We start from the raw sequence: 20384 nt of genomic DNA, 5'->3' as shown, positions 1-20384 counted from the left end.
ATAAGTGGACTTTGAACTTCAGCTTTCAAAATTAGCATAAGTACAGGAATACTTTATGGCTGTTAGCATATTTGCCTTAGCTTTGTCCTTGCACAATGACATTAATTTGTTACCACAGTGCAGTTAGGAGAAAATAAAATGCTTGTATTAGGAAACAGTGAAACTTGTCTTGATAAATTCACATTGTTGCAAAGCAGCCTCAGTCTTTATTGCATCAGTTTTCTTACAATATTCTGTTTAATGGAGTAGGCTGCTAGTGGCGGATTGGTTACAGTTTGCTGCACATAATTTTAGCTCAGTGTTTGAAAACAGTGACAAAACAGAAAATGTGTAGGCTTACTTGGAAACTTTATCATCTGGTCTAAATCTTGGTTGCTCGGAATCAGGTTGTGACAGCATTTGTTCAAGCTTTAGTGAAAACTCTGCTGCTAAGGTAGCTATTTTCTAAAGAATGCAAGGGAATCTGGAACGACTGTATTTTCTAACAATGCATCAGAAGACTTTCAGAAGAATTGAGGGAATTTTTCTAATGATTATTATTTTTCTAAGCAGATTACAAATCCCGAATCTTGGCATTGATGAAAAGTATCAAAAAATACTTCAAAACTATGGTCATGACATAGAAACAGTCTGTAAGATCTACACTAAGCAGAAGCAGGACCCTCCGCTGGCTCGTAATCTGCCTCCAATAGCTGGTAAGATCTTGTGGGCACGCCACCTATTTCATAGGATCCAGCAGCCCATGGAGTCTTTCCAGCAGCACCCAGCTGTTCTGCGAACACGAGATGGCAAGCGCATAATCCGCAACTACAACAAAGTAGCAAAAGTTCTTATGGAGTTTGAGGTGATCTACCACAGGGGATGGCTTCAGCAGGTAAACCAGCTGACTTTGATCAGGATATTACTTTAAAAAACACGTGGTGGATTTTTGTTGTTGGTAGACTGATAACATCCAGCTTTACAGACCAGATTGGATTCCTGCTGTTTCAGGCCTCAGTGAAACACTGGGTTACAGCAGTGTGAAGGAATCTCTGGTTAATAGCAGTAGTCAGGTATGCTAAGCTGTAGACTTAGGATGCCTCTTAAGTGAGGATGGAATAAGAAAAGGTACTTTATAAGAAATTGTTTCTGTTAATAAACAGTGCCCGTACTGCCTGTAGCTGAATTTAGGAGCAATTGAAAGACCTTCATCATAACTAAGAAGTTATAATGAAAAATATTTATTATGGAAATGTATAATGAAGATTCAGTGGTAGCCTTAGCTGCCCCTCTGTCTCTGCCATATTCCTACTGACTCTGGTGCAAGAAGACCATGTGTGGGGAGAGGAGTTTTGTCAGCTGGTTAGCTTAAGGTAAAAGCAGACACAGACGTTTCCTCTGGTCTGGACAATATGGATTTGTTTTTTGAGTGATAACCCATGGGTACACTCCAAGTGAACGTACGCGTTCATCCAGTCTCAACAGGTAGAGCATCCTGTAGAATTGATAGCATACTCAGCACACAAGTGTGTTTTGAGCCTGTTGTGGGTTAACCCTGGTAGGCAGCTAAGCACCACACAACCGCTTGCTCACTTACCCCCGCCCACCCCCAGTGAGACAGGGAAGAGGAAAGGAAAAGTAAAAGCAAGAAAACCTGTGGGTCGAGATAAGAAGTTGTTTAGTAAGTGAAGGAGAAGTGGAGGAAGAGAGAAAGAAAATAAGCGTTGCAAAGGCAATCACTCACCACCTCCTATGGGCAGATCAATGTCCAGCCAGTTCCAGAGCAAAAGATGGCTAACACCCTCAACCCCTGCCTCTCCCTTTTTATTGCTGAGCATGGCATTAAATGGCATGGAATATCCCTTTGGTTATTTTGGCACATCCCATCCCAACCTCTTGGGCACCCCCCCGCCATCTATTCACTGCAGGGTGCAGAGTGAGAAACAGAGAAGGCCTTGATGCTCTGCAAGCACTGTTCAGCACTAGCTAAAACATTCATGTGTTATCAGCATTGTTTTGATTACAGATCTGAAACACAGCACCATACAAGCTGCTGTGAAGAAAATTAACTCCATGCCAGCCAGACCCAGTACAGAGCCACTTCATTTCCTATCAACCATTTGGTCAGGGAGAACACTTTGTAGTCTGAATGAAAGCATGGTTTACCTCAAGTTCTAAAGCTCATTTGTCTGATTTTGCCCTCTTGGGTTTTGTACATAGAACCTCTGACTGCCTTCATATTATCAGATGGCTTCTGCAGGGACTACTTCGTAGCCTTGAAATCTCTGCAAGTTTCTACTATCCTATAGGCATATTTTCCACCTCCAGTTTCTTTGTTGCCTTGTCAAAGAGCATGTTGTAGAAAAATTGGCCTCAGCCTCTCAAATCTCAAAAAGAATGATCAGAATCTCCAGATGACGGTTTTGAAGGTGGTGGCACAATTAGTAACGCATCTGCCTCTTGTTCTTGGAGCTCAGCCGCAGGTTTTGTACAATGTGAAAATCTCTGGTGCTGATAAACATCAGTGTTCTCAAAGCTAGTCTTACACCAGACCTGAGACCAGAGGTTCCTGCTGTCTCTTGTCCAATCTGAATATACTAAGATTTCCTGTCTCTTCCTTCCCCCTTCACACTTGCATTTGCCATGAAGGTTTAAAGGATCATCAGATTTGATTGTCTGATACTGTAAGTGGGAGTGTTTGTGTCAGTTTGGTGTCCTAAAACAGGAGAAGTGACTACAATATTAGAGGTTGTATAATATGCTGTATTCAGACTGCCTTGGCTCTGGTGCTGGATATACGTTACTGATGATTAATCTGGTGTTGACTACCAGTTGGGAATCAAGGAACCTGAAGAGTATTACCTCAACTGCTCTTTCATTATAGACTATGTTTCAGGTACATCAGATCTAAGTTTGGCACTATTGACCTCTGTATAATTGGTCCTCCTCCTGGGCAGTAATGAAAATTGCCATTGTTGTACTTAGAGATGTCTATAACTTCAAGTGCTTATTCTGCTAGCTTGAGAAGCCCATCTTTGATTTCATGTGCTCTTCACAGAGAGCTTGTATGGTATGTGTATCTCTCATGTTTTATGGAAGAGGAATTGTGATACTTCAGGAAGCCTTTGGCATTTGTTTACTGTTTCTATCTTGGACTCAGTTTCTCTTTTGATGCCAGTACTGTGCTGGATACCTGCATCACTCCAAGTATACTGATAACAGCTTTCACTGAATTGTACCTGCTGCTGATATCATGTCCTTGCCTGGGCACTTTTAAGATATATTCCCTGTCTCAGCTATAAAGACTAAGGAGGATGTATGCTTCTTGTGGGGCTACATCTCCCTCCTTTGGATAGATGATCCAGTGATCAGATTTTCTGACACGTACCATGCCTTGACGGAGCAGTCAAGTACATTCTCCTTTCATCTTTTACAAAATGACTGTAATAACTAAGGCATCTCCTCTGAACTGGTGCCTGCCTTTGTGAGGTCCTAGTGATCTGTGATCTGAGTCTGATCTGTGCTAAAAGTAAGCGTCTGGTTTCTCCTATAGCAGAGTCAAATGGCTCTTGGCAGCCATATAAACTTGCTGAGCCTGCTCGAACCTTATACTCATTAGATGGGAACAAAGGGAGGTGGTTTTGAACACAATTTCAAGGTTTTGAAACAAGCACACAAGCCTTGAAAATACGCGAAAAGTGTATCCACTTTAACATCAATGCACTTGTCTATCAGATACGGCAAAAAAATGTGACTACTGTTCAGTAGTCTTCTCTCTTTTTGACGCAACAAGAGTGCAGACAGACGTGGACATGAGCATCGTAGAACACAAGGTGGAGCTCCTGCTCTACCCCTGAACAAAAGAAAAAGGAGAGGGGGACAAGTGTCCTGTGGGGAATACAAATGCAACAGAAATAGCGCTGTAGCTCCTACTACTTTTTATTCTTCTATACAGTGGAAATAGTTAAGCTTGGTGGCACTTTCTGATATTTCCAAACATTTTTTTCCCCCTTTTGCCTGTTTTTTACTGGATGGTTACCACCTTATTTATCCACTTTTTTTAATAACATAAGATTAAAAGCCATTATTTTTTGTGCTATAGCCAATGATGTTCAACTTGGACATAATAAAATACTGGAAAGTGTGAAAATTACTATAATTCTATGGCAGTGTAAGATTTGTACCTTTAATGTACCCCTTATTTCTATTACCAATTTCTGTTACCTTAATAATGAAAGTTACATAAAAAAAACATAAATGGGAGAGGAAGAGATTGATAGTGGGAATAATGAGTCTGAAGTCCAAAGAAGAGTGCAGTAAAATTTGCTGGTGAACTTTGCAGAAAAAAATTCAGCTCCTATTTAAGGCAGCTGTGCTGAGTGACTTTGATGCTAGTGGATAGAGCATGACAACTTCACTGACAAAACTTGATTAGATGATTTCTTGAAAAATGCTGTGTCAAATGTCATGATAAGACATGATACAGCTGAAGCAAGCAGTATAGTCAACTATATTTTAGACACTGAAAGGGGGTGCAAATTTTCAGTGTGTGTTCCATAAAAAAAGAAAAAAGTACACTGAAAGAGATCAATGGGTTATGAAACTATTGCTTAAAAACAAACTTCATTTCAATGTAATGTGATACATGAAATTTCAGAAGTGAATAAAGAACAATAAAATTATGTCAGCAAAAGGACAACTGGAAAATAGGAATAACAGCAAAGTTTTTCAGGTAGGAAAGATTTCCCTACCTAAGGTGTGACTTCTTCCTGGTATCAGCCAATTTTTCCATGTGTGGTGGTCTTATGAATGCTTTCCCTTCTAATCACATGGAGAACAAATGGTATTCTAATATTCAAATAAGGGAGTTAAACCAATAGTGTGATTAGGCTTCCCTTTTAAGAATTAAAAAAAAACAAAACACTATCATAAACATTAATTTTAGTCTTTTTAAGAATTTGCCCAGAGGTTGGATATAATTGGGAGTTCCATTAAGATTGGAGTGTGGTGTATCTGTTAGGTAGTGCAAAACAAGCAAAAGGAGAAATGAGGAAAAGTTTATTCAAAAGATATCTGAAGAAGTTATCCAAGAATAATTTAGTTCATCAAGGAGGTTGTGTGCAGCCTTGCAGAATGTGCAATAAGTTTTAAGGAAATGAGAGGTCAGATTTAAGAGGATTCAAGTAAGAAGGTCTGTGGCTCTGCTGTTGATGTTGGACTGTGGAATGCAGTTTATGATATCCAAGAACCAATAGAAAAATGTCTGTTGGATAAAGAACAGTTAATTTGATTGTTAAACATTTGGGTACATACACATTGTGTTAATAAAGTTTTGTTGTTGATTCATACCATATCAATCTTTATTGTCAGCAATACCTGATTTTAGTATTTGCCAAAGTGATATTTATGTACAAAACAAAGTATTTAGTTGTACTGGATTGTCTGATCAGGAATGATGACTTTGTTTCCTGCAGATTGAATTAACTAAAAGAGGACTTCAGGCATCTCTCTTGGTAAAAGCTCCAGAAACAGGAGAATTATTTGTGAATTTTGACCCTCAAATATTAACTTTAATCAGAGAAACAGATTGCATGGCTCACATGTGCCTTGAAATCCCACCATCTGCAAGTATTATTCAACAGAAGAGAGACTGGTATAAGAAGACTGTCAACAATTTGCACGTGGGTTTTAGTTATTTTACATATGTGTAGTGTACATTAAGATGTTCAGGTTCTATATATATGGAAGATAAAAAATGAAGATCAGCTATTATGCATTAAGAAAACATTGGCAAATCTATTTTTTTATCTTTATGACAGTCTTGAGGCACTTCTTAAAAGAATTTCTTGGCTTTGTATTTTCTGTGAAGTCACTTCAAAGATGCATGGGTTTAGGGAAGCTCTGCAGAGCTTGTGAAAGAGATGAGGATGGGGAGGAAAGGAGGCTTACAAGATGCCTTGCTCTGTTTCCTGCTTTCTAAATGATAAGCAGTTTATCTCTCATCCAATAATGGAGTCAACATTGGATACACATTGTTTTGAGATGATAGCTGGGAGGGAGGAACAGGTGGTATGCCTTTAAAAAGTGTAAAGCATCCAGCAAGTAGCAGTTCCTGCACCAGTGTTTTACACAGATGTCTGTGGAATAATTTAAAAAAGAGAAGCTAAAACTTCCGTTACTTTCATCTTTTAAATACTTTGGATCGTTTTTTCTGCCTATGAACAGACAAGTTTCTCGATGACTCAAGATGAGGATTCAAAGATAGGTGTCCAGGATACTATAGCTTCAAAGGGCTACTTGATTCTGAAATAAGAAAAAAATGTCACATTAAGTCATAAAGTTATTGCAAGGATTGTTTTTTGCAAAACATGTGAAACTAGATCAGTGGGTTAAAGATCCGTTAGAAACCAAATAACGTATTAAAGTTCTGGTAAGGCTGGTCTAATAAAACTGCTGAAAAGTTGACTTAGATGCATTTTTTTCCTTGGGCTTTTTGTCTCCTGGAACGTCCATTTAGAAACTGAAATATGCAAACCTTTTTCTATATTGTGGTTTAACCCCGGCAGGCAGCTAAGCATCACAGAGACGCTTGCTTACTCCCCTCAGTGGGATGGGGGAGAGAATCCGAAGGTTAAAAGAGAAAACACGTGGCTTGAGATAAAGACAATTTAATAGGGAAAGAAAAAACTGCATGCGCAAGCAAAGCAAAAAAGGGAATTAATTTACTACTTCCCATCGGCAGGCTGGTGTTTAGCCATCTCCAGGAAAGCAAGGCCGTATCGCAGTTACTTGGGAAGACAAACGCCATAGCTCTGCATATCCCCTTTCTTCCTTCTTCCCCCAGCTTTTATTTTTAAGCATGATGCTATAGGTATGGGATATCCCTTTGGTCAGTTGGGGTCAGCTGCCCCAGCTGTGTTCCCTCCCAGCTTCTTGTGTGTCCCCAGCCTACTCACTGGCAGGGCAGTGTGAGAAGCAGAAAAGCCCTCAATGCTGTATGAGCACTATTCAGCAATAGCCAAAACATCGGTGTGTTATCAACACTGTTTTGGTCACAAATCTAAAACATGGCACCATATGAGCCACTATGAAAAAAATTAATTCCATTCCAACCAAAACCAGTACAATCTACAAAGATGAATTTCCATGTGAAGTAGTACTTGCATTATTATAAAGAGCAACAAATAGTGAACTTCTGCCAAAAATAATGAAAACATTTCCTAAACAATTAGTTATTGTTTCTTAAGAATTTCAGTGATGTATATCCAGAGGAATTTTCTTAATTTAAGATCATAGAATCATAGAATGGTTTGGGTTGGAAGCAACCTTAAAGATCATCTAGTTCCAACCCCCCTGCCATGGGCAGGGACACCTTCCACTAGACGAGGTTGCTCAAAGCCCCATCCAGCCTGGCCTTGAACACTTCCAAGGAGGGGGCATCCACAACCTCTCTGGGCAACCTGTTCCAGTGCCTCACCACCCTCACAGTCAAGAAGTTCTTCCTTACATCTAATCTAAATCTACGCTCTTTCAGTTTAAAGCCATTACCCCTTGTCCTATCACTACAGGCCCTTGTAACAAGTCCCTCTCCAGCTTTCCTGTAGGTCCCCTTTAGGTACTGGAAAGCTGCTATAAGGTCTCCCCAGAGCTTTCTCTTCTCCAGGCTGAACAACCCCAACTCTCTCAGCCTGTCCTCACAGGATTAAGTTATGATAAATATGTGTATGTGAAGAGGTTCAAATTAGCGTATATTAACTAGGGCTTTCATTCTCTGTTTATTTCAGATGATGCTGGCAGAATATAAAAGAATTAAACTGAAAATACAACACCCTATTGAACAACTGATGGCTCCTCAGTTAGCAAATGTAGATGATGCTATCCAGCCAGGTCTAATGTTACTGACGTGGACGTCCTTGAATATTGAGAAATATATTAATATGGTTTTTTACAAGCTGGGTAAGTCACTTGCCTTCTTCCATTAACTTCTGCTTGTTTGTTTCTATACAAATGCAAGCTATATTGATAAGTTTACTATCCTTTATATGATTTGCACTTAATTGACGACTTACATGAAAGAAATCAAAATTTTCACCTGTCCTGTACTTCATGAAACCTCTGCTTTATAACAACATCTTCTTTTTGTCTCGCATATTTGTCAAATTTTTACGAATATCATGGGATGGCAGTTAGGATTAAACGAAGCATAAAGTAGTGTGCAAAAGGTCCTGTGTATTCTGAATTCAAAGAATCATAGCTACTTTTTTTTAAAAGAGCTCCTAGGTTTCAGACTTTTCCTAATCTTGCCTTTTGTTTCTATAATATACAAAACAAGTTCTCAGGGAATAATATCTCAACTGAGTTGGCACAGTCACTGCTCAATAGCTTTTCATATTAACCTTTTTTTTTAACATCAGTCTCTTTAAAACTAATGCACACACATCTTGGGCAACAGCTTTAGAAAACAGATGAGCTTGTAGTCTTTTCAAAAGGTTATCACAGATTGCACTGATATGTGTATTGTTTCTGAAGATACCAAGTTCCTTTTGCTTTAGCTTAATTACTACATCAAACAGATTTTGTTTTTTGAAATTATGTAAGTAGTTATAGTGGGAATTTTCTTCAGTTGAAATGGCAAATTAAACTGCATTTTGGATGCTAACCTGACATTACACTCAATTTAATTTTGAATAATACAAGTAGTTTGAGTTTGGAACAGACATCTTGCTGCTATTTCAATTTCAGCATTGAAAGCAAATTGCTATTAAACTGTGAAAATTCTAGTGATTGTTTTCTTTTAATTATTAGTTGTCTTCTAACTCTTATTGAAGCATAGACATTGTATTTGTCAAAAGTTTCTGTTGCCTAGTAGGTTCTCCGAGTGGTAACTAGTTCAAGCTATAGGAGAAGTAGTAGTATTCCTGGACCTCAATTGAATTTTAATGTCTTCATGTTTGAAATGAGCTTGAGAAAGCTCATCTTATATATATTTATAATATTTTGCCTATTATCTTTTAGGATATGGATAGCATATGCTAGATGAGCATATGTTAGGCAAAAAATTAATTATGATTTCAGTGGTGAACTTTGCCATAAAAGTTTAGATGTGTGAAGTAAGCTGGTTAAGGTGTAGAATTCATATAGAATTGAATATGATAATTTGTTGAAGTAAAAATTTAAGCAGGACTCTGCAAAGACTATTTTTTCAAACTTTTAAGCTTGTCTTGAATCTTCTGTTTGCTTCAAAAGCTGGGCTGGAGTTATTGCTTGATCGAGTGAATGACTTGATTGAATTTCGTATTGACGCTGTCCTTCAAGAAATGAATAGAGTGCCACTCTGTAAGTTGCCAGAAGATGAACCACTGAGCTGTGAGGAATTTCTCCAAAAGACTAAGGTTATTAGATAAAAGTTTCATGAAGAAGAGTTCAATGACTTTGAATTAAGATATTTTCCCTTTTTTTATGAGATAAAAACAGTGCAGAATTAATAAAGCATTTTGTGAGAAACTGAAGTAAGGAAATCCCCACTTGCTTGGCTGGAACCTTGAAAAGGAATAAAAATACTAAATGCAAAGAGGTCTGAGCTGAGATGTTCTTTTCTGAGCTTATTAATGTCAAGCCAACTACTGTATGATATTTCTTTTATGCTTTGATATCACTCAACTTAAATGTTTTTACTCTGTGATAGTATCTTTTTGTCATTGTTGCTTGTTAGTGCCTTTAAATAAGGGAATTGCTCATCTGATGCCTGTGAATAGCTCCATAACAAGTGCACTTTGTTGCCTGGTAGAGTAAATACTGTGGAAATGATTGTGTACTGAATATCGTTGTTAATCTCAAGCTCTCCTGAGTTGGTAAGGGGATGTGCAAAATATACTCAGAAGTACGTAGGTGAAGGTATTCTGGGAAGAGCCCCTTCCTTCACCCCATCAAAATACTTTTATGTTGAGGAGGATTAACTATAAGCATGTAAGTTAGTCAGAAAGCTGATTTAATATATTTCTGAATTTTATTAAATCTCATTCTTTCATTCCTTCTCCCCCCAGTTAATAATTTTCTTGTTTATTCTAATCATAAATATAGCTTTTGATAGGTTTTTATCTCCTATCCTAGCTATAAATGGGAAATATGATTGGCTAGTACTCCTTATGGCACAGCCAAGTAATGTAAAATGGCAATGATTAAAAGAAAGCTTAAATCTTCCATGTCTACATTGGAAAGTCAAGAAAATTAAGAAGCACTTGCTTTTGGGAGCCCTTTAATGGAACTAGACTTTATAAATGTTGATTAGTGATATTAACTATGGATGAGTCATGTGATTTAGGAAACAAGCCACAGCAATTTTGAAAGATGTTTATGATGTCTTGTTTGGCACAACAAAGAATCCCACACTAAATAGTTTGGAACAAACCAATTTAAAAATAATGTTGTGTATTGATCTTGTTTTTCACAAATCTGAGGCCTTGACGTTTGTGTTAATAAAGGCTGCTATGACCGTGAAATAGACATGAGAACCGGGAAGATAAGAACATATGTTTGTTTTGGCTTGATAACAGGAGCTCTGTATAAAAGGTTCTCGGACTTTACATTTAAAAAGCTCACTGGTGGAAGACGCTGTTAATGAGCTGATTAACATGTTACTTGACACTGAGGTACAGGTCAGAAAAGATGATGAGAAGTCAGTTGTACCCACTGGTGAAATAAGGGGAAAAAGTACAGGTAAGAAGATTGTTTTGTAGCTCTGTGCTTATGTTTTTTTTTGCATGCTGATAGTATGCGTTGGGGATATTGTAGCTTAGCTGACTGAAGTATCAATCAGTATCTAATATCTAAAGACTTTTGTTTGAATTTGCCTGGATAATGGATGATCTAACAATCGTCTATCGTCTGCAAAATAGGTCAATATTATCAGTCTAACTTGCATGTTGAAATGTTAATGCCATAGAAGCAGCTACTTACAGGCCTTGGTTAATTGCTGGACTTCCTATAGAAAGAATATAAGAAATAATATCTAAATTTTGATGATAATCGTGCCAGTTTGTACTGAGTAGAGAAGGTGAATAGGAGTAAAAGGACTGTTACATTAAGGTACAGATTACAAATTAGTATAATCTGCACTTTCTAAACTTTAGCTCTATTTCAGACATCTGTGGAGGTGTTGCTTTATTGTGTTTTCAAGTCCCTTAATTTAACTAACTAGATTTATGACGTTTTAGCAACAGAAGAAGAAAGAAGATCAAAAACCTTGACTTCCTCCCACAATTCCAGTGAAATATGGGCTGGACTGTCTCCTCCAGCAAAGAGGAAGAGAACGCATTTAGAAATGTTAGAGGAAGAGGCCAATGAGCTGCTTTCCTACTTCAATCATCGTAATATTGACGCCCTTTTGAAAGTCACTCGAAACACTCTGGAGACCATACGCAAGCGCATCCATGCATCTTCCATGATCAACTTCTTAGGTGGCCATATTGCAGTACTTTGCTTTCTTAGCCTATAAAAAGAAATATGTAAATGTAATATTCCAGAACTGTATAAAAAAGAGCCACATATGTAAAGAGGGGAAAACAAAGGGAGTTTGAATAAGCTGTCTTGTTAAGTCACAATTGATAACATGGTATATTTCCAAAGGAATTTTTTTTCCTATGACAGTAGGAGTGTGTCATTGCGATGCTGTTTCTCTTAGGACTGACTGTACTGTTCTGAAGCTAAATATTATATTTGGAGCTGGACTTGATAAGTGGTTACCTGTTTGACCTTGGCTTTTTACATAAAATTGTATGAAAAAAACAATAGAGAAAGAGCTGTGTTCTCTTTCTCTTACTAGTTGCCCTCAGATCTTTCTATACATTATGATGGAACACTCTTTTGAAGTGTTTTCTTGTTACATACTTTTAAGAAACAAAAATAAAGGCATTTGTATTTGGTCTCTATAGCATATAAGGCATACAATATTATGAGATTCTAAGGAGTTTTTGTGCCCAATTTAATATGCTGACTGGGAGTACAAGCCAGATAACAAAATTTTCTGCTAAACAAAGTTTAGCTGCACAGAACAAGTTGAAGAGGAGCTTCGTGGAGAGAAATAGCATGGCACTTAGTTTTCGCTTGTGCTGCTATAGACTTTACCAATGCATCTTGTAAATTGCTCGGGAATCTTTTTTCCCTTAAGAAATTACACTCAATAGTCAACACTGGGATATATTTATTGGTTTATATCATTACAATGTCTAGTTTGACATCTTGAAAAATATGTGAACAACCTTTTTTTTTTTTTTTGTCTTTCATTTAGAAAATCACAATGCTTCTAAGCAGAAAAAAAGTGCTAATCCTATAATTAGGACTAGTATTAACCTATCTATCCCTAATATCATCATGACACCCTCTTTGGATGAGGTACAGCAGACGCTTAATAAAGCTGTAGATAGTATTGTGAAAGTAATGCAAGGAGTTGGACAGTGGAGTAAGGAGAGAGTATCCAAGGTTTGTATCTTTAACAGACTTACTTAAAACTAATGTTTCAAAACTACTGCAAATAGAAAATTAAATTTTATTTCTTCCCCAGAAGAAAATGTTAGAGAGAAAAGTGACTGTGTTGCGGTGTGAGAGCAGAGACAGCAATTCGGATGATGGAATGAATGAGACTGGAAAGAAAAACATCCATGGTAATGATAAACTCTGACATCGCTCAATTTGAATGTTAGGTAAATGTGATTTATACAGAATGTGTTAAAGGATATTAAATACAAAATGCATCAAAAACAGAAGAACGAAGACTTCATAGATTTTAAACTACCTTGGAGAAGAGATAGGGTATAATAACAATGTGAGAGCTTCTCTTTGTGATTAGAAACCAGGTTTGCCTGAAGATACTTGTCTTTGTGTGGCTTTGAGTAGGAGGACTTTTTTGTGCCTCAGAGTTGTACTGCTTTGCCTTCTACCTGCAGCCTGTGAAAAGCTGTTAGGGTGCCAGCTTGGGCAGCATAGTAGAAATTGTGAATGAGTTTGGAAAACAACTATAGTCACTATCGCTGCACAAAAGATCTTTCATAATTTGCCAGTGTGGTTTGTAACTTGGCATGTTCAAATGGCATCTTAAAACTTGTGCTGAAATTCCTTTAAGAAGGGTAAGTTGAACTTAAACAAAACCTGGTATTGAATAGAAATGTATATATAAATATATAGAAATTTATATAGAAATGTCTATATAAATTGCAGTATTGGTGGAGAGAGGATTGTGTAGAGGACTGAACAGACTAAAATTTCTAAAAGGATTTTAACTTAATCTGTTTTGTGATCAGACATGGAATTAAGTTATTGAAGGCATTAATTCAAGGAAATTTAAGATGGTGTCTTTGGTTGCTGTTTTTTTCTTGCCTGAAATGGTTTAGAATCAAGCCAAGTTAATTGTTCTACTTTGTACTTCAGGTACTTCAAAAATATATTGAGTCTTTTTAGGTTAGCTCTCTCTTATATACTGAAAAAGTAGGAAAGTAATACTTGAACTGGTTAAGAAATGAAATTGTTCTGTCACAACTAAGAATTTCTGTTGCCTGAGATGAAATAAGAAATGATTCTAAGTTCAATCTTGTGGGTATTTGCTAACTAATGGACCTTTCTTTTATAATTCTTTCCTTTTGAGGACTGGCTATGATCACCTTGGATTTAATGTTAATTTGTATTGTAAATTGTCAATTGTGGTCTACCCCACATTATTTCAGAAAATAAAAATATTTATGGATTTGCTCAATGCTGACATATCGATAAATCACTTAGGTGAAGTGTACAGGATAAACCTTGGGGAGGGGTGAGAGAAAAGGAAAGATTATATTTGAAAGATTGGAGTGGAACTTGTTCCAGATTTGACAGAGTACTTAGATGAAGCCAGTTTCCTAAAATGGAGAGGTTTATGAATTTGTGGCAATTATATTGGCCACCTAGACTTCTAGTTGCCCTTTTGATTAATAAGAACACTTAACTTTAAAATGCATGCTTATTGAAAAATAGGTCATTAGTTTTTGTCTATAGGAATTTGCTTGGCCTAAACAATATGTCTGTCCTAAAACTGCTTTTGCATTTGAATCTGCCTTTATAGATAGTGCGTCAGATGCAGCATCACTCAGTTTGTCTGATCCAGTGCAAAGCCAGAACTACTTCAAGAGTGTTTCAGAGAACAAAGAAATTATTAAATTAGTATCTTTACTCAGCACTGCTATTAATTCTACAAAAAGGGTAAGACAATCGAGATGTTAATTTAACATCACTATCCAAGGGATATTAATGTATTACTTTTAATATCCTTGGGCAATAAGGGTAGGCATCTAAAGCAGTGATTAAACATATGAATGAAAAACTGTAGGATGGTGGATGGAAAACATGTGGCTGCAAATTGGCAAATATGCTTTGAAAATGTAACATGGGTTAAGTGTACTCGGTTCAAAAATTTATGAGGTTTTGAATATTACCTAAAGTAAAACTTAGATCTGATTAAAAACATATCTCCAATTGGTAAAACATCATAAAAAACTCTAGGTATAGTTGAGTTGTGTGTATTTACTATAGAACTGGTAATAATTGTACAAGTGTGTTAAACACAGTTTTATTCACATAGAAATTCTAATGAAGCCAGCATGACTTCTGGCCCATTATGAAGAGTTTCTGAAGGCTTTTGGAAGAAAACTGGCTGTCAGCTTGGCATTTGTAAAGTGCTGCATAGCATTTGCTGCTGGAGGTTAGGAGATAGCTGAAGGGATATGCATAATTTCTTTGTCCTTTTCTTATTCTGTGCACTCTAGTAAACTGTAGATATTGAACTGATATTTCTTTGGGGAACTCTGCATCAGTTCCTCCTGGGGCCAGTCCAACCTTACAGTGGAGCCTTGCCCAGTGGAAATTTTTGCCTCAAAGTCTTGTAACTTCAGTGGTACTAAAGCATAACTAGCACAATGACATACAGGCTTGTGCTGAAGACTAAGGTGCAGTTGATAATGGTGGATAGTTATCTTGGTATTTTGACACTCAATATTTTGTAATTGGAAACTTTTATCATTTAGCCAGGTTTAAATGCCTGCAAGCACTATGTTTATCATAAGTCATGATGTGGATTATCTCTCATAGCAGTCACCTCTCATTTATTTGTTTAATTAGCTGAAGTGATGATGATTTAACGTTGTCTGACATTTTCCCGAACTCCTGAGAACCAGAAAAATAATTCTGTTGAACACTCCTTAAATGATATTCAAATCAAAGATACCAGAATTGAGTGTAGAATTTAATGTTAACATCACCAACATCATGCATGTAAAAAAATTTGTCTCATAACTTCATTATTCAAGAATGAATTGAGTTACTGCTGTTCTCGTTATGTTGGGCCCTGGAGCTGAGGTTTCAGTTGCTAGTCCATTAAGTGGTAGGGAAGGACAAGTGTACTGTATCCTAGTCTTAAAGGAGTATTTTACTTCCCACTGATTCCTAGAATTTTATTGACTGAAGAATCACTTCGTTGGAAAATAATGTAACTGATTTGACAAATTGAATGTGATTAGCATACAGTTCCTGGCAAGGCTTGTGATTGCTAATGGAACTTGCTTTAGCATAAATTTACTGGCAGCCTTCTGTTTAGTGAGGTGATACAACTGGCTCCGCTATGGAGTTCTTAATGTATTCTAACGAGCAGATGCTAAGAAATTATATGTATACATATAATGCTGAGAATCCTTCTTTGAACTTCTAATGTTTTTCAGGAAGTTCTTACAGCTTTGGAGAGTTTTAGTTGTTACCACCATATATGGCAGAGGGACAAGGAGGAAACCATTGATAAATTAATGATGGGAAACCCATTACTCTCTGAATTTGAATCTGAAATTCTGCATTTCCGAGACTTGGAGCTGAAAATCAATTCTGAGCCCGAATACATCTGCGTGGGAGCTATTGCACTGTACACTGGTAGAGTTCAGCTTTCCACTTCTCTCTAGAGACATATACTTTCTGACTCCTGTAGGAAGGAGAGATGGTGTTTAGTTTTGGATGGGTGAACTAGGTTAAAGATGGAAAGAGAGAGAATGGCTGCTGTTTTGGCTGTAAATGCATGCAAACAAAACACTGATGCAAGGGTATCTGTGAGGCTCAGCTGGAGTTTCTTCCCCCACCGGGATACTTCTACTCAATTATGGGGTGGATGGTAGATGTTTGCCTATCCTTCTGTCACTGACCCCCATAGGTACATATTTTATGGGAGTAAGATGATACATTGATGTTGCTTTTCTCCTTGCCTGGCTGCGTCTAATGAGACAGCTGAAAAGCCTTCTATTTAACACAGTTGGTTAAGTGAAACATGCGTGTTGTTGCTGATTCCCTTTTTGCCATGAAAGCCAGGCCTCAAATCTTTACTGTTTCTTAACTCAGGTTCCACATCACCTAACTAAATTTTGCATAAGCATTTTACACCAGTATAACAGAAAGGACAATTGGGAACTATAATGGACTGTAAGAAATGCATGCAACTGATTTTGCAGTGGATGCCAAATCTGAGGAAGCAGAATGTTTTCTTCATTAGGAAAGAGTGTCAACCAAATGTCTTTGATTATATTGTAAGGCAAAGAACTAGAGAAACAAGCTGGCTGTTGAAACTCAATGGAGGTGAGGTAGTTCTGATATTTAATAAATAAAAAAGACCCTCAGGTGTGAGAGCTAAGCATGGGAAGAGGCACTGTGTAAAAAGGAAGACACACAAGTGAAATCTGCGCAGGGAATAAATAGGTGGCAGGGTTGAAATTATATCCAGCTAAAATTTTTTGTAATGCTTGTGTTGGTATTGATTTTTGACTCTTCTGTTGAGAACTGTGAGGAAGAAATTTGAATTTAATGGTTTCTTCAGCTTCCATAATCAGACTCTTACTTCTCCCCTCCCCCATTATTTTTTTTAAAGATTAATTTTTGAAAAGATTTTAGACTTAGATGAGAATATTAACTAATCTGTTAGTTATGTGTAGGACAGAAATGTGTATAATGATACACGAACAAGATGACAAATGTGGAGTCCAGCCTCATCTTTCCAGTAGGAAAGATGATATATTCCGAGAAGATTAGGAGGAAAGCAATCCTGAATTGCAAGCAATCCTATAAACCACTCAAAGGTGTCAATGTGATTTCATCTTCTCTGTACATGGATGGTTAGACTGAAAAACCAGAACTGGGAGTGAAGAGAACACATATTGAAAAAAGATTAAAAGTACATCTTAAAAAATATGTGCAATATCTAAATATATATTCATTGTTCAATGTTTTTAGCTGATCTGAAGCTAGCACTGAGAGCAGAAACCAAAGCCTGGATGACTTTGCTGGGGTGTCATTGTAATAAGAAGTACCGAACAGAGATGGAAGCAATTTTCACTTTTATAGAGGAAACTGGCAAGAAGTTAAATCGCCACATCAAGGATCTGGATGATATAAGAATAGCCATGTCAGCTTTAAAAGAGATCAGAGAACTACAGATCTCCATAGACTCTCAAGTTGGGCCCATTGAGGTAGTTAACATGAATGTTGCATGTATGGGTACTGTTTCAACAGAGCAATTATTTTCTGGGTTAAAGCTTAACAATGCACTTGGAAAAGTATGATTTAATGTGTGTTAAATGTTGGGTGGCAGACCTGTTGTATTCCTGTAAACCTTTTTTGCGTGGGACTGATTTGGACAAATGTAAACTTGTTGAGGCGAGAGGTGGTTTAGTGAATAGTGCAGAAATTGAGTGATTTAGCTAAGAGGAAGATGAGAATACAGGTATTTAATGCAAGAAGGCTTTTTGTACTTTGTGGAAGAAGTCAGTGTATGAAAAGCATTGATTTTCCCTTTTTTTTTTTTTTTTACCTTAGCCTACAGGAGAAAGCTAATGTTAGGCAGATTATATAAGAATGCGTGAGACTGATTGCTTTATCAGCTATATCATGGGTTGAAATAAACATAAACAATTGACTTCATTAAAGAAGTTCACTTACTATAATACATTTATTGAACATCTGATAGTGTAGGGGCTTCTGGTCAAATGGCAGAATTAAAAACAGATAGTAACTGTTTCTCTGCATTCCTGACCAGAGTATGGATTTAAGAATACTATACTTTGGCAAAATGCACCTTTGACTAGATGTTCAGTAAAATTTTTTTTCTCCTAAGACATGTTCATGATTCCTGATTGCCCATAATTTTATTGTCAGGGTTGTGTCCTTATTGTTTTAAAGTAAGTTAACACAGAATTCTTATCTACCAAATATTGACAAGTCTAATATTCTGTTTTGGAGATGCAAAAACTGTGTTTCCTGTCAGACAAATGTCTTGCACCTGTGTTTTCTGATTCTGTTTTCTCTGAGCTGAGGTAAATTATGGAATGCACTATGTGCTTGTATGTGCAAGTAATGGAAATGAGCGTGGAGCCCTTCCATATTTCTCAGAATACAGCTAGGAAGGAATGTATCTCTCAGCCTTAGAAGCTATGAGGGTCTCCCTAGCTGTGTGAAGGAGCAAAAATAGGACAAGTAGTTTCTGGTGAAAAGCAAAGCATATCTGCAGCTGGAACCTTCTGTGAAATTGTCATAGGTAATGGGATCTCTTAGGAGATGACATTTTGGAAGTTCCTGCTAAGACCTATCCTGGTTTCCCATGTGATGTGGAGCAAAGGCAAAAGCCGTGGTAGCCAAGGATTCCTAAGCTTCCAATTCTGCAAGCAGGAGCCTCGAGTCCCTAGGCACAGAGTCATGCTTCACATTTTTGAAATGGAGGTTGACGTATTTTCCACATAGTTGGGTGGCAGATGAATAGTTATGTTTCCATTTTTGCAATTTGTCTGTAATTTGATCAAACCGGAAGACGTAAATGGAAATAATTCCACTTTATACAAAAATTTTCAGATGAAACTGTTATGCTACAAGATTCATTGCTACCCTACCCTATGCTAGTTTACAGTAAGTAAATTTCAGTTGTGTTTTTGTGAAACTTGACTAAGGGTTTCAGTATGTGCAGTGTTTATACATTGGTGGTACAAGTGGAGATCAATGTTCTGAGAAAACAAAGGACCATTAAGTAGATTTTTAAGTAGATTCCTCATTCTGAATGGTGAACAGTTATAACATTTGAAATACTTGCAACATATTAGTTGTGGTAACTTTTGATGTGGTTTCCTAATTGTTTTTTGTTGAAAACATGAAGTAGGGCTTGCTTAAAGGTCTTTATGGAATAGAAGTTCGTTTTGCTTTGCTTACTTGAAGGCTTCTGCTTAGATGCTTTCTCATGGCTCACCTCCCACAGTATTCAGCTTGGGTCATAGCAGATAACTGAAGACATGGATCGTAAAAATATTGTCATTAAAATGAAACTAAAATCTGTAGATTTATGGAGTACTTTAACTGGAAACAGTTTTTTAGAGAGGCAGATTGCACTAGGGCAAATAATCTATCAGAAAGCAGAATGCTATGTGAAAGGTAAGGAGTTAAGGAGAACTAGCTAGTTTTCATTTTGATGTTTCTTCCAGTTTGGTATTGATTTGCCAGATTGTGATAATTGCTATGCAAAAAGAACAGATTTTCTTTTTCTAACAAAACATTCTCTGTTCTTGAAAATTTAAAATGTTAGCATACATGTATGTGTAAAATTAATTTCAGTTACCATTTTGTGTATCTTGATCCAACCTTCTGACAGGAATCCTATGCTATGTTAAACAAATATGATCTACTTGTGGCCAAAGAAGAGACAGAGAAGGTGGACACTTTGCACTACACTTGGGAAAAACTGCTAGTCCGTGCAAATGAAGTGCAGAATGAGCTTATTGCTTTGCAGCCAAACTTCAGAGGAGAGCTTATTAGCAGTGTGAAGACTTTTACTGAAGACTGTGCACAGTTCTATTCAGATTATGATCAGGCAAGTGTTTGTGGTGTATTGTGTTAGAGGAGTTTTTGAGGAGCAGTGGGAGCACGGAAAGATTGTGGAGTTGACTAATTAATGGGATATGCCTCTACTGCCTGAAGAATATGTTTATTCTTGTTAGTGTGGTATTTCAGTTTCAGTGCAGGGTGGGCTTTGGTTATTTTTTGTATGTGACTCAAATATGTAATGCTGGTAATGCTGGTAAAGATTAAGACTTGAGACATTTAGGATTTATGATAAACAGCTAGTTAGCATGAGAAAATGTGAAGTTTGGGATTAATGAGAAATTATGGTAGAATGTAAGAAGCATTTTCTGATGTTGGATATTAGTGCAAACGACTTAAGCTCTTACATTCTTTCTTAGCAGAATATAAATGAGTCAAGCTGAACCAGTCTTGTGTCATCTTTTAAGTAATGCTGATTTTTACTTGAAAAAGGAGCTACCATTGCCTAGCTTTTACACTATTATGAAAACTTCTGTATTAAAAAGACAATTAAT

At 37.0% G+C, this 20384-nt stretch overlaps 1 protein-coding gene across 1 annotated transcript in view; it reads left to right on the top strand.

Moving 5' to 3' along the window:
• DNAH5 (dynein axonemal heavy chain 5) overlaps positions 1 to 20384 on the top strand; it is a 133165-nt gene that overhangs the window by 24926 nt on the left and 87855 nt on the right. Inside the window, exons 14-25 of the mRNA XM_050915913.1 lie at positions 553 to 874; positions 5454 to 5660; positions 7764 to 7935; positions 9226 to 9371; positions 10533 to 10689; positions 11202 to 11435; positions 12266 to 12456; positions 12539 to 12638; positions 14081 to 14205; positions 15717 to 15918; positions 17263 to 17498; positions 19661 to 19879. Of these exons, the coding sequence (XP_050771870.1) occupies positions 553 to 874; positions 5454 to 5660; positions 7764 to 7935; positions 9226 to 9371; positions 10533 to 10689; positions 11202 to 11435; positions 12266 to 12456; positions 12539 to 12638; positions 14081 to 14205; positions 15717 to 15918; positions 17263 to 17498; positions 19661 to 19879 (2311 nt within the window). The remainder of the gene's footprint in view (positions 1 to 552; positions 875 to 5453; positions 5661 to 7763; positions 7936 to 9225; positions 9372 to 10532; positions 10690 to 11201; positions 11436 to 12265; positions 12457 to 12538; positions 12639 to 14080; positions 14206 to 15716; positions 15919 to 17262; positions 17499 to 19660; positions 19880 to 20384) is intronic.

The sequence above is a fragment of the Gymnogyps californianus genome, chromosome 2 (genome assembly GCF_018139145.2).
Source record: "Gymnogyps californianus isolate 813 chromosome 2, ASM1813914v2, whole genome shotgun sequence".
NCBI lineage: Eukaryota > Metazoa > Chordata > Aves > Accipitriformes > Cathartidae > Gymnogyps > Gymnogyps californianus.
The sequence above is the reverse complement of the archived record's forward strand: the minus strand, read 5'-3'. Positions and strand labels throughout refer to the sequence as shown.